At 33.8% G+C, this 13337-nt stretch overlaps 3 protein-coding genes and 1 non-coding gene across 6 annotated transcripts in view; 1 reads left to right on the forward strand and 3 right to left on the reverse strand.

The window, feature by feature from the left end:
• Positions 1-28: 28 nt before the first annotated feature.
• Positions 29-147, reverse strand: LOC112455132. The gene has a single exon (XR_003040824.1). It is a non-coding gene; the product is annotated as a 5S ribosomal RNA (ribosomal RNA).
• A 532-nt stretch (positions 148-679) lies between these two features.
• On the forward strand, positions 680-3596 carry LOC112455124 (peflin-like). 3 transcript variants are annotated; one of them, XM_025016858.1, is made up of 7 exons: positions 680-818; positions 892-997; positions 1217-1391; positions 1513-1791; positions 1959-2992; positions 3081-3209; positions 3442-3596. In XM_025016858.1, the coding sequence occupies exons 2-5, from the start codon at positions 986-988 to the stop codon at positions 2048-2050; spliced, it is 558 nt and encodes a 185-aa protein (XP_024872626.1). In that variant the 5' UTR covers positions 680-818; positions 892-985; the 3' UTR covers positions 2051-2992; positions 3081-3209; positions 3442-3596. The 3 variants fall into 3 exon arrangements, with proteins under 3 accessions (XP_024872626.1, XP_024872627.1, XP_024872628.1); XM_025016859.1 differs by lacking the exon at positions 892-997 and having other exon boundaries at positions 680-833; XM_025016860.1 differs by lacking the exon at positions 892-997.
• A 583-nt stretch (positions 3597-4179) lies between these two features.
• LOC112455110 (tripartite motif-containing protein 45-like) lies at positions 4180-6499 on the reverse strand. The gene is made up of 6 exons (XM_025016817.1): positions 6393-6499; positions 6115-6315; positions 5689-5951; positions 5337-5557; positions 5035-5235; positions 4180-4865 (listed from the first exon to the last, which is right to left on the reverse strand). The coding sequence occupies exons 2-6, from the start codon at positions 6300-6302 to the stop codon at positions 4641-4643; spliced, it is 1098 nt and encodes a 365-aa protein (XP_024872585.1). The 5' UTR covers positions 6303-6315; positions 6393-6499; the 3' UTR covers positions 4180-4640.
• Positions 6500-6889: 390 nt separating this feature from the next.
• LOC112455116 (dyslexia-associated protein KIAA0319) overlaps positions 6890-13337 on the reverse strand; it is a 7133-nt gene continuing 685 nt past the window's right edge. Inside the window, exons 2-15 of the mRNA XM_025016829.1 lie at positions 11528-11942; positions 11238-11413; positions 10672-11049; positions 10370-10595; positions 9830-10203; positions 9593-9704; positions 9364-9512; positions 9106-9296; positions 8847-8946; positions 8448-8765; positions 8262-8363; positions 7956-8141; positions 7498-7650; positions 6890-7396 (exon numbers count right to left, since the gene is read on the reverse strand). Coding sequence (XP_024872597.1) covers positions 7499-7650; positions 7956-8141; positions 8262-8363; positions 8448-8765; positions 8847-8946; positions 9106-9296; positions 9364-9512; positions 9593-9704; positions 9830-10203; positions 10370-10595; positions 10672-11049; positions 11238-11413; positions 11528-11937 — 2874 coding nt within the window. The 5' untranslated portion in view covers positions 11938-11942 and the 3' untranslated portion in view covers positions 6890-7396; position 7498. The remainder of the gene's footprint in view (positions 7397-7497; positions 7651-7955; positions 8142-8261; positions 8364-8447; positions 8766-8846; positions 8947-9105; positions 9297-9363; positions 9513-9592; positions 9705-9829; positions 10204-10369; positions 10596-10671; positions 11050-11237; positions 11414-11527; positions 11943-13337) is intronic.

Genomic DNA, 13337 nt, shown 5'->3' on the forward strand with positions numbered 1-13337 from the left:
AAATGCTAAGGGAAAAAACAAAAAATTTGGACAACATCACACGGTGTTCCCAAGCGGTCACCCATCCAAGTACTAACCGTGCCCAACGTTGCTTGACTTCAGTGATCGGACGAGAACTGGTTTTTTCAACGTGGTATGGAAGTTGCCCGTTAAGCTGTGGTACTTGTCAACGATTTAAACTGCGTTATGATTTGGTTATTTTCAAAATTTTGATTTTTTATGTAGCAATAAATAAAAATTATAAGAATTATTAGATTACTGAGCACTCACTGAGGGTTAATTATGTAAAATGAGGTGAAAACACAAAATTGAACAGATTCACTAAATTTCGACCAATGAAATCGTAGATACCCTAGGGAATTTTCAGCCATTGGCCGCGTTCAGCAGAACAACTGTCGTCGTCTTCTCAACGCTCTGCGTTGATTTGTTAGTTCTAAAAGTAAGAGCCAATCACGTTCGATTGCCGCTAAACGGTTTGTTCTGCCGAACGCGCCTATTCTTTATACAGACCGCGTTTAGCAGATACAACTGTTGAGTTCGTCTTATCAACACTCTGCGTTGATTGGTTGGTTCTAAAAGTAAGAGCCAATCGCGTTCGACTGCTACTCAGCGGCTTGGTCTGCTGAACGCGCTCATTTCTTTATAGGAGTAGAAGTCTATAGTCTTCGTTTGTTTATGCAACCTTGAATAAACGAATGCCTCATGCACCGCACCTGTTGTTTTTTAAGTTTGCGATTCAAGGAATCGCAAATGCGGAATTACTTAATTGCGGGGATACGTAACGTCACAAAGATCTAAGTCTTTCTTCCAGTTGTCCAGTATGTTTTGACAAAGTATGCTATTAGCGCACGAATGCGTCTGTTATTATGTAACGCTATACTGTTAACGCAGAATCTCGCGATGACAGTCTAACCAAGTCTAACGAGAGCTCCACGGTGTACACAGTAATTTGTGCTCCGTCCTAGGGTTAGAAAAGTTTCAATCAATGGCGTACCCGGTAATTCTAAATAACAATTCTAACAATTGCACCTGCGACAGCTGATATCACGCTTTATCCAGTCGTTTTGGTTTATTATGAATGGCCCTGTATCGCCTGACGAGTGCACGTCAATTTGATAGCTCTCGCATGTAGACAAGAAGCCTCCTCGTTTCGTCACAGCTTGTCTGAATTTGTGATTCTCTCTGCAATTATATTTATCTTGTCCGTTTCTTCAAGAGCGCGATGTACGGCTCCACCGATTCAGGATCAGGGGTAAATCCAGAGGTTCAACGATGGTTCGCCACAGTGGACAAGGATGGGAGTGGACGGATAACGGCTGCAGAATTGCAGTCGGCGTTGGCCAACGGTCAAGGGGGTACCTTCTCTGACACAGCGTGCAAGTTAATGATTGGTACGTATGCGGGTTTCGTACATATATTTAGTGAACAAATAGAAGAGAGAACAATGTATCGGAGCTTTAGCTCTCTTCGGCGAGCTGTAAACATATCAACGAATTCTATTTCTTTCCACAGGTATGTTCGACAAGGAGAAGAATGGCACTATAAACGTAACGGAATTCCAAGCTCTTTACAATTACATAAACTCTTGGCTCGGTGTATTTCGTGGCTTTGACCACGATAATTCGGGTAGCATACAAGAGAATGAGTTAAACGCAGCCCTAACACAAATGGGCTATAGGCTTAGTCCGGATTTCATTCAATTCCTTATAAAAAAGAGCGATCTACGTGGTCATCAGTCCATTACTGTGGACCAGTTCATAGTATTGTGTGTTCAGATACAGAGGTTTACAGGTAATTAGAAATGTTTACATAAAAGGAAGAAAATTTTATGATAATTCTGATATTGTTTATTAATTTAATTAGAGACCTAACTATAAACATCTGTACGTGCAATAGTTTGATAATATTTAGCATGATTTAAGCATGTTCGTTTAACAAAGATACGTTGTATGTTACAGAGGCATTTAGGACAAGAGACACAGATCAAACTGGATCGATTACTATTGGATTTGAAGATTTTCTGGGAGTAGCTCTTAGCTGCAGCATATAACGTCTTCATATTTTAATAACAATACAGTTAAAATATTTTCTACACTTGTGTATGCTGAAAAGCAATTATTGTTTAACTTACGCTACAAGTGCTCTATTTTTCTATCTTAGAAGATAATGTAAAACGTGGGTTTTTAGACATGTAGGATCTTAGGCTTATGAGAGATTTGTTTGTTCTTGGAAATTTTTATTTTCTTCGCCACTAAGCTTTTAGTGAGGTTTATTTATGTTTAGTTATAATGATAAAATTAAGATTTTTAATAAATATGAGAAGCACTAAAATTATGCTTCCTGCCGATTCCGCTGATCAATACCTCAAATGACAATGAAACGCGTTTATTTTACATTCATTCACGTTAATAAGATTTAACGTAGTGTTGAAATAAAAATGAATATCATATGACAATGCAAGATGCATAAAGCAACATGTCCCATAATTTTGTATATTTAATGTGTCATATACGATAAAAGCGAAATGACTGGTGTATAATATTTTTACCATTTAAGTAACACTTGTACTATCCAATTTTTTTTACATTTGCCATACGTGTTTACAATTGCCATCTTTAGAAAGATTTACTAGTACAAAGTTTATAAATTTACTGTCTTTATGTGGAGATAAAGATAGCTTTACCTGAAATACACATGAAAGTAAATAGGACTTGACATAAAGGGTTTTCTTTACACAGATACTTTGAGAATAATGCAGATATTTCAAATTTACGAGACTATAAAATTGTATTACTCCACATGAAACTGGCTCGGGAAAGAATACAAGAATTTGAACGATTAAAAAAAGCACGACACCTTCTGGATGCTATTTCATTAATAAACAATTTACTTGCCGATGGTTCTGAAATAGAAATATTATCGCTTGCTGGGATAATAGTGAGGAGATTAAATAAATTAGGCGTGACAAATGTAACGGCAGATAAGGAAAACGGTATGTAGGCATTTGATATACGTGAGTTTTCCTCATATATGATATGTGAGTTTTCTTTATGAAACATGTGTATTATATTCTGTTGCAGAATACTGGTATAAAGATACGAGATTATCGGCTTTGAGACTCACACATAGTGGCATTTATCACTGTTGCACATTTTGTTCTAGTGGTGGAAAAAAGGAAATGACTTGTGGCTGTAGAGGCACCATGCCTGGTAAGGATTAATTTCACAAGTTAAATCTTTAAATAGCAACTATGGAATATGTATCGCGCGAACCAAAAAGATAAAAGAAATTAATTTAAAAGTAATTTGTGTAATACTAATTCTGTAATATTGTAAAATGTTTAAAATTTATAAAAGAGCAATTTTTAGTAGTTGCTATTCAAAACTTAGATAAGTAAAAACAGAAATAAGAAAAATAATAAATTAGTTAATTTTTGTAAAGGTGGATACAAAGGCTGTGGCCATGGACATATCGGACATCCGGGCTTTAATCATTGGTCTTGCTGTGGATCTATATTACGTAATGGACGTTGCTTAATTATGCGAAAAACCATGCATCAATTTATATTGTGAGTCTTAATAAATTAATAAATATATCTTCCGTATAAGAATATAATTTAGATATTCCAGTTTCCATAAAGATAAATACTTTAATTATGCCTTACATCTTTAATTAAGAGAGAAAAATATTATTTCAAGAGATTTGAGTATATTTATATGTGCTCAAACCGATTAAAACGTTTTGTAATTTTTGAAACAATTTTATCCAACTGTAGTTTTTGAATTAGAAACTTTCATTCTTGTTAAAAATTATATAAAATTTTACTTCAAGCAAAAAGAAGTAATCTTATATATATCTAATTGTAAGTCCTATATATTGCAACAGCTTATATTGATAATTGAAATTAATAGCTTTAAAATACTGAAATGCTTGAGCAAAGTAACAATGGTTATTGAGCGTCTCTATTAAAAAAAAAGAGAAGAGTAGAGAAAAGATGAAATTTATAACATACTTTTGTATCTTACCTTAATTTTATCGCTGTAGGTGACATGTAACAATATATAAACAAATATTTTTTTATTATATCTCATATATATAAAATGTTTTCGACACATTTACACTATATGATATATACATAATATATACAAAAATTAAATGATCTTTACATTTGTATTATTTATTAATACAAATAATAGTTTACATTGTTTACAAATGTTCGCAATATATTTAACTAAACTTAAATGTAACACATTTTAAGTCACACATCAGTCGCAATATAATTTGTTTCTTACTTAATATTTGATTAACCAAATATGTTGAAATCGCATAATAATTTTCATAATTCTAATCAGTCTGTGTTGTCAGTCGAAGCTTTGGAATGTATGCTTTATACCTCAAATGACAATATATACCCTTTTCGCTCATTATTATCATATTAATCACATGACAATTGTTACAGTGTATTAATATTAACAAAAATTAGCTTTTGCACAGTCTTATACACATCAAAGTGTTGCATTTTTATCATACAATTAAAATTAAAAAAATTTAAAGTTTTTAAACATTGTAGTGAGTTCTGTATATGAACTCGCATTTGCACAATGTAGTTTATATAATTTCCAATTTTATATTATATAAAATTACAGTTGGACATACCTGCAAATCTTGGCTATATGGTGTGCTTCTTCAAGATCGTTAGTTGAAAATACGTCCTGGTTGTATTGAATCAATAGATTATTTAGGTACATTTTCGCTTTTTGTAACATCTTTGCTAAGTATGTACCAGCTCTTCTTCCCACTCCAACAGCGTCTTCGCTAGCATGACCTCTGTGCTGCATACTCCACATGCATTCTTTGCACGTTACCTGAAAATTTTGTATTATTGCTTACTTATTAATTCCATAAAATGACAAGTCGTTCAGTATAATAAATCACAAAAAAATTCGTACGACTTAAATTGAAAGTATCAATCGTTTGACTTCAATTTCATATTAACAAGTATCGTATATCTAAGAAGAAAGAATTTTTGTAAACCTGCTGACACGCGACGCAATAAAATCTTAAAGCGTGCGTCGGATGTGTTTGGCATAAAATTGTCCGTCGTACTTTAGTAGCCTCCCACAGTGGTCTCATTAAATGTTTAATTATTCTCGCTTCCGCAAGGTTTTGCTGCTCGTGTTGCCTGCCGCACTCCGAGCAAAAATTGCGTAAACACGTCGAACATTGTATGAACGCCTTAAAAAAAAATCGACATGCGGAGAAGTCTATAAAACATTTCTACCTTGCGACGAGATAAAATTTTAAAAGAAATACGATAATAATATTTAGATCGTCACCAGAACTTCGCCTGTGCAGGCGTCGCAAAGTACTCTATTGACCAGTTTACGTCGCACGGTGTCCATAACTAAACGATGCTGCAAGGGATAATGCGGCGGCGGTACGGCGGAATTAGCATTCGGCAAGTGCGAGTCGCATAACGGACATGTTTCGTAATAAATGTCGGATTGCGCGTACATTCGTCCGTCTCGTATTTCGTTCTTTGAAGAAACATTCGGAGCTGCAAGCATACAACAATTCTATCAATGCCTCTTCATAAATCAAAAGTGTGATTATACGTGACATTATTAGTAACGTTAAAGATATTGAATTGCGTTTTCCTTCCTTAAGATTCTTCCTCTCGCCACTTACGTTTGCTCATCAATTCGTAAACGCAAGATAAACATATAGGATGCAAGCAAGGAAGGAGTCTAGGCTCCACCATTCTCTGCCCACATCTGGGACATTGGAAGTCCGCATCGTGCGGCAATCTATCTGAAAACTCCATCGGCTCCCTCGAGTCGTCTTCCTCGATTTCGCTGGCCATTTTTCTGCGAATGAAGACGGGGGAAAGCTGGTGTGCAAAGACGTTCGTATTCGACCAAGGAGCGCGCCTTTTTCTGGAATCCTCGTTGCTGAAAATATTTAAAGTTATTTACATGACATACATCTTAAGAATTAGTAAAGGTCTTAAAAATTATATTCAACTGTACGATCAATATTTTACATAATATAATAAATTATAATTTTAACTCTCGATTGAAACCTAGCATTTATAAATTTAAAGGTATCGCTTACCGTTTGTTCGTATATGCCATCGTCATTGGTTCGACGTGAACGAAATCTTCAGTATTTATACCTTTGCTCTTGCCCTCGACCAAATTTGCGTAAATATGATCGCAGCTTCCGAGCTCGCTGTCTGTCGCAACCCCGCGACCGCAGCAACCTTTCGAAGAGCGTTTTGCCGAACAATTTACGAAATCCATCGATTACAACACGCTAAAACAATACAGTTAATGAGAATACAACAAATATAATTTTCTCTGACCGATGTCAAAATCACAATAATGACTCACCAAGAAATTAAGGTATAATTAACGGGAGATACGAAAGAATGAGTCAACGGGCCGCACGAAGGCTTCCTACTACTTAAAACTCGTTCTCCTACAGCGTAGCTGGTTAAAAATAACTTTAAAACATAGGCTATGAGCCAAGCGCATGTGGAACTTGCCTTGAAATGCAAAATCTTTAGCTACTGGTCGCGAAGTTGTAGATATCTTTAATATCTAGGTTGTCAATTCGATGAAAAATCTCTCATTCTCCATAAACGTTTGCTAGCGCAAAATGTAAATAAAAATACTTAATATTTATATGCAACAATTTAGTGGAAAGAGGTTTTCTCCTATAATTAATTTTCTCAAGAGATAGGATTTAAAAAAAAATTATTAGTAAACAAAAATTTATGATATTTATAAATCAGAAGTAACACATAAATATTAAGCGACAATTATTTATTATTAATCAAGTGGGTGCAAGAAATAAGTAATAAAATATGTATAGATAGTAAATTTTATTTAGTATTCATGTAGTGTAAAAATAAGATTGACAATGTATATATTAAAGAGTAAGCAGTACATACATATAAACGACATACAGAATCGATACAGTGCTTACTACATATCGATTTTAATTGAAATAGCTTCTAAGGCCATAATAATATTCAGATAAGCTCTCAAACAGTTTGACGATCATTTGACGCTGCATCTTGTCGCGTCAGCAATCGTTGACGTAGTTAAAAATCACATAATAGATACAGAATAGAATTGATTAATAATACTTAAGACGAATTAAGTAACATGACGTAGAGTATGAGGTTATTATTATTATCGCATATCTATAAACAAGACTTAAACTCCATCTATGTTCTTAGAGAACATTGTTATCAATACCGATTCTGGAGGCGATCATTCCTTATAAGGTACATAAGTCAACTTATACCTTCGTGACTAGTATTTCAGGTTTGGCCAAAACTTACACAACTGTGCGCTATTTATCATTGCACTCTAATATCGTTGCATTTCTGAAATTTAGTAAAATCTAGATACATCTTGATTACGTTTTATCGTATGATAAATCGTAAATTTATTGTAGTTATTATTTAGTAATTTATTATAGTGTTACCTCAAGTCTTTACTCGAGAACCGACTTTGATAAATCCATTCCGAGATTTACCGTTTCTTATATGGCTACCGCTTTTACTCTTACGATGCTCAAACAGAACATCGTCAGAATCGGTGTCCGATTCCGATAACACCATCTTGTTGTGAGTTGAAACTGCAACATGAAGATTATTATAACTTAATAACTAGAATAAAGAATTTTTTAATACATTCAAATATTTTCGGATACAATATTTTAAGAGGATATTTCCCAAAATTGTTCGAGCTAAAAAAAGTGGTCATAAAAATTTACAAATAGTGAAATTTCTCTCATGGTCTTTCATCTGAATTAAGAACAACATTAAGACGTTAACATTAAGAAGAAAAATTCTACCACTTAGACAATGTACAATGATAATGACAAAATTCAAAATATTGATTATTATTGTCATCTAACAATAAGTAATAAGAGTTACGTACATGCACTGCTATCATCTTCTGGCTCTGGTTGCAGCAAAGAATAACGCGGTGGTTTCTTCTTAGGCCGAAGCAAACGTCTTTTACCGACGCATATCCTTTGACACAAGCAAACAAGACCCCAAATAAATCCAACCCAACATACAACTAATGATAGCAATGCTATTATCACATATAGGATGCTCCAATCTGAAAAGAGAAAAAATGAAAATAAAAGTAAGTTTGAAAGATATAATTATAATATGTATGTATATTGGAACACTATATGTATATCAAGTAATACGGAATGGAAAGAATAATTTAACGTACCACAATTAGAATCTCCATTACCAAAATATTTTTGTATTAAATTCTGCATCCAAAATGCTTCGCATAAGCATTGTCTTGTCTCTTGATCGCATACACCGTGGCCTAGATAGAAACATTAACTCCATGAATTATGAATAGAAACTTACGAACTTTGAGATATATTTATCACTTTTCAATATTATATACCTGAACAATTATTTTGGCATATAGCGGTGTCTATATTGGCAACCGACAGCTGTAAGAGACCGGAATCTTGTAATAACTTTTCTCTCAATCTTTTGACTACTTCTGGACCCGGCAATGCTGTTGTTCCCTTCTTTTTCACGTAAAACATTAAGACGGCCTTTCCAGTGTGCGGTTCTGCCCTCAAACTTCGCACGACGATTGAAGCTTCATCTCGCAATAACATTTGCAGTTTTACTACTAACGAATTCTTTTGCGAAACAGTTAACATGTTAGCTCCAATGTTTAGTGTTAGTTCTACCAAATGCAACAATTGCGGATCTACAGAAAGAAATAGAAAGTGGATTTTTTTTTTAAGTTGTCGCATTATAAAATAATATATTTTTTCTAGTCTGTACTAACCGGGTTTTACAATTACTGATACGGTGTCTTCACTACTCAGACCTTGATCATCCGTTACTTTTAATCGAAAAACATAACGACCAGGAACTATATCTGTTAGCTATAAAAAAGGCAACATAGACGTATGCATTTATGTGTATGCGTATGACGTACATTGTGTAAGCAGGTATGTGAGATGAGTCTCAAACAATAAATTAAGCAACAAAACATTTAACACTATTATACAACTATACGAATGGAGTTCGCATTTTAACTTTACCATTAAGACTGGTGATTTGTCCGTATCTTGAACTATAGCGCCAATCGCAAGACTAGATTGATCTCTGGTCCACAGCCATTGTCCTATCCTTAAATCATCACTCGATTGTGATCCATTGATGATTAACGCGCTGATTGGCGCCGTCACAACTTGATCGCCACCAGCGTTCGCTTTGGGAGGCGCATTTTTATCTAGGATAAATAAGATTTTTTATAATACACATCGCAATATAATATACAATTGTAAGGCAGTACTTACTTTGTGTTACCTTCACATTGACCGTATCTGAATCCGCATTCCTGTTATCATCGACAACAGTCAATTTGAATGCATAATCACCTTTGGTTAATTTTGTAATATTTGTAACAGATTCGTTAACTGTGGCAAATTCAGCATTATTAGGCCCACTGTAATGCCAACAATATATTTATAAATTCAAGATACACGACATGTACTGTAAGATGCAATTTAATTAGATACATTGTACCTTACTTGCTCCCAATGATACAAAACAATCTTTATGTCATCCTTACTTCTTGTACCATTTAGAACAGCGCGAGTTGTCGGTAATGCTATGCTTATATCGTCACCAGCGTCGGCTACAACAAAATTAATCAATCGAGATTGTATCAAGAAGCGGTACACTTTAAACTGTAAACATTACCGCGCAGTGTCAAAGAGAATTTGATACATTTGAGATATTGACGACAAAAATGACATTTACCCTTTGGCGGTTTATTCGTTGGAGGTTTTACAAACACATGCACTTCCGCTGTGGAAGATTGCTCAGAATCATCCGTTACTTTAAGTACAAATGTATACATTCCTTCCTCGAGATTTGACAATTGTAAGTAAGGTGTTCTTGTGTTCTGCATATCTACCGCTTTATTCTGATCGGATGGACTTTTGGTCCACTCCCAATTCGCTATTCCTCGATCGTCGGTACTTAAATTACCGTTAAGCGTCAATGTATTTTGAGGTAGATAAATGATAACGTCTTGGCCTGCGTTTGCACTGGGGGGATAGTCGATCACTTTTAAGACAGTTATATTGGCACTTGTCGAATTTGTAACGTGATTTGAATCTTCAACTGTTAATCTGCAAAAAATATATATATATGATTTAGATAAAGAGATTTATATAAAAACTTTCCGATATTTTTATCTAAGGAAGGTGTAGAAAAGTAAAAACTTGTCGAGCTATCTATATACATAAATATTATATAATTGTATTCGCCATAATATAACACAGTTAGAGTACTAACTTGAAAGTGTAATTGCCGGCAATAAGATTATCTAATTGAAGCGTGGGTGTATCCACAAGGTTGGGTTGATATCCAATCGGGCCTTGCTGCAGTTCCCAATGATAAGAGATGACGCGATCATCATCCTTACTATTCGAGCCGTCCAAAACCGCGCCTGTATTCGGTAGCTTCACAATTTGCGATGCGGGCGTAATTATGGCAATTGGTGCTTGGTTGATACGTTTGGCTAAAATAAAAATTCAGATTAAAAAAAAGACCGATCTCCGACAAAAAGAAAAAAAGAAAGTTTTCAAAGCGCTTACGAGGTAAAACGCTGACATTGGCATAAGCTTCTCCATAAGCGTTCGGACTGCTTACAGCTACCTTAAACGTGTACAAGCCTTCCGACAAATTACTTAATTTGACAGTAACACGATTCTGATCTGTCATCGTTCCGGTATGTCCCTCCGGTTGACTGAGCAGACTCCAAGCGTAATTATAATGTTGATTGCCCAGTTCAGCGGGGACGGTATACGCGGACAGCGTGACTTCGTTTTCCGGTAATCTCACTTCTTTAGAAACTGCCGAGACTAACAATTGTTTCATAGTCGGCTTAATCGACGTGCTGATATCTTTCACAGTTGGAACTTTCGCTTGTTGCGTTACACCGAGCTCAGCGTCTATTTCATCTATACAAGTGCCTGCAGCAATAACAGATATAGATCACATTAAAAGCATAATTGATTTCAAATCCACTATTTTTTTAAAGAATAGAGTGGATGTGATGTTAAAGAAAATTATGTAATAAATATTTCAGATACATATAAAATTCAAAAATATTTATTCTGGCAAATTGCACAAATAAATAACCAAAACGTGTTATACATACCAGCAATATTTCGCTTGAAACTTGAAGGACATTGACAAGTTCCGACATCAGTGTCCCCATGTTTTACACAAATCTCGTTATCTAGGCAACCTGACTGATCCATACAATTGATTATGATTTTGTTTGGTTCATTGAACAATACTTGATCTTGCTCTGTGCCATCTGTGCTCAATGTCCTAAATGCATACAATTAAGGGAAGAGATCATTTTGCTATTACTTGTTGCTCGAAATGGAAATATTTTTTTTTAAATAAATACTAGAAATTTATCTAATCTTGAATTGAACCTACCCAACGTTGTCCTCATTGACTTGATCCAAGAAATCGCTCCATACTTTATTACCCTCCACGGGTCTGACCAATACCATGCTCGGTGGATTATCGTTTGCCAATTCGGGCCTGTACAGCGGCACGCACACCATGGAGTTCTCGCACTCTACATGATAGCACGTACCGTTGTGCGTAAACGCTACGTTACACAAGGGTTTCTTGCAGCAGGCCATAACGCAGTCCTGCATGTTGGACAAGTGAATTTGTTGCGTGTAAGTCCCGCCGGTCAAATTTCCACGGGGCAAGTAACTCGTGAACACCCGCGGATATAGGTCCGAGCACAGCAGTTGCACATTCCACAGTCTGTCCAAATCGCAGATGCAGCTTTCGAATAGTAATATGTATAATCCCAGGTGATATATTCCAATCATGTTAACTGTGAGAACAGAACTCGAAGTCACACGCAGGCATCTTTTTTTTAGTTTACAACACATTGATAGAAACATTTTTTTTCCCCGAATGTAATTATGTTAAATAACGCGTGGTGTAATTAAAAAATAACATGGAAATCATATAAACCTAGTATATTATGCGAGCCACACGCACATAAAAACAGGTAAGATGATATTTGACAGTTTCAATTATACGTAATAAAAATATATAACTAACTAGATAAAACATAATCTCGATTTAGGACATAATAGAAAATAATTTCAACACATATCGACGACACAAATATAAATTAGAATTCTAATAAAAATATAATTGTGTGTCACATGGAATGTCTCACGATACATCATAAAATATATATTTTAAATAACTAGATAAAACATAATCTCAATTTATGACATAATAAAAAATAATTTCAATACATATCGATGACACAAATATAAATTATAATTCTAATAAAAATATAATTGTGTGTCACATGGAATGTCTCACGATACATCATAAAATATATATTTTAAATAACTAGATAAAACATAATCTCAATTTATGACATAATAGAAAATAATTTCAACACATCGACGACAGAAATATAAATTATAATTCTAATAAAAATATAATTATGTGTCACATGGAATGTTTCACGATACATCATAAAATATATATTTTAACTAACTAGATAAAAAATCTCAATTTATGACATAATAGAAAATAATTTCAATACATATCGATGACACAAATATAAATTCTAATTCTAATAAAAATATAATCATGTGTCACATGGAATGTCTCACGATACATCATAAAATATATATTTTAACTAACTAGATAAAAAATCTCAATTTATGACATAATAGAAAATAATTTCAACACATATCGACGACACAAATATAAATTATAATTCTAATAAAAATATAATTATGTGTCACATGGAATGTCTCACGATATATCATAAAATATATATTTTAACTAACTAGATAAAAAATCTCAATTTATGACATAATAGAAAATAATTTCAACACATCGACGACACAAATATAAATTATAATTCTAATAAAAATATAATCATGTGTCACATTGAATGTCTCACGATACATCATAAAATATATATTTTAAATAACTAGATAAAACATAATCTCAATTTATGACATAATAAAAAATAATTTCAATACATATCGACGACACAAATATAAATTATAATTCTAATAAAAATATAATTATGTGTCACATGGAATGTCTCACGATATATCATAAAATATATATTTTAAATAACTAGATAAAACATAATCTCAATTTATGACATAATAGAAAATAATTTCAACACATATCGACGACACAAATATAAATTATAATTCTAATAAAAATATAATTATGTGTCACATGG

This window comes from Temnothorax curvispinosus, unplaced genomic scaffold (genome assembly GCF_003070985.1).
Source record: "Temnothorax curvispinosus isolate PA1 unplaced genomic scaffold, ASM307098v1 QBEX01005835.1, whole genome shotgun sequence".
In the NCBI taxonomy this organism is placed as follows: Eukaryota; Metazoa; Arthropoda; class Insecta; order Hymenoptera; family Formicidae; genus Temnothorax; species Temnothorax curvispinosus.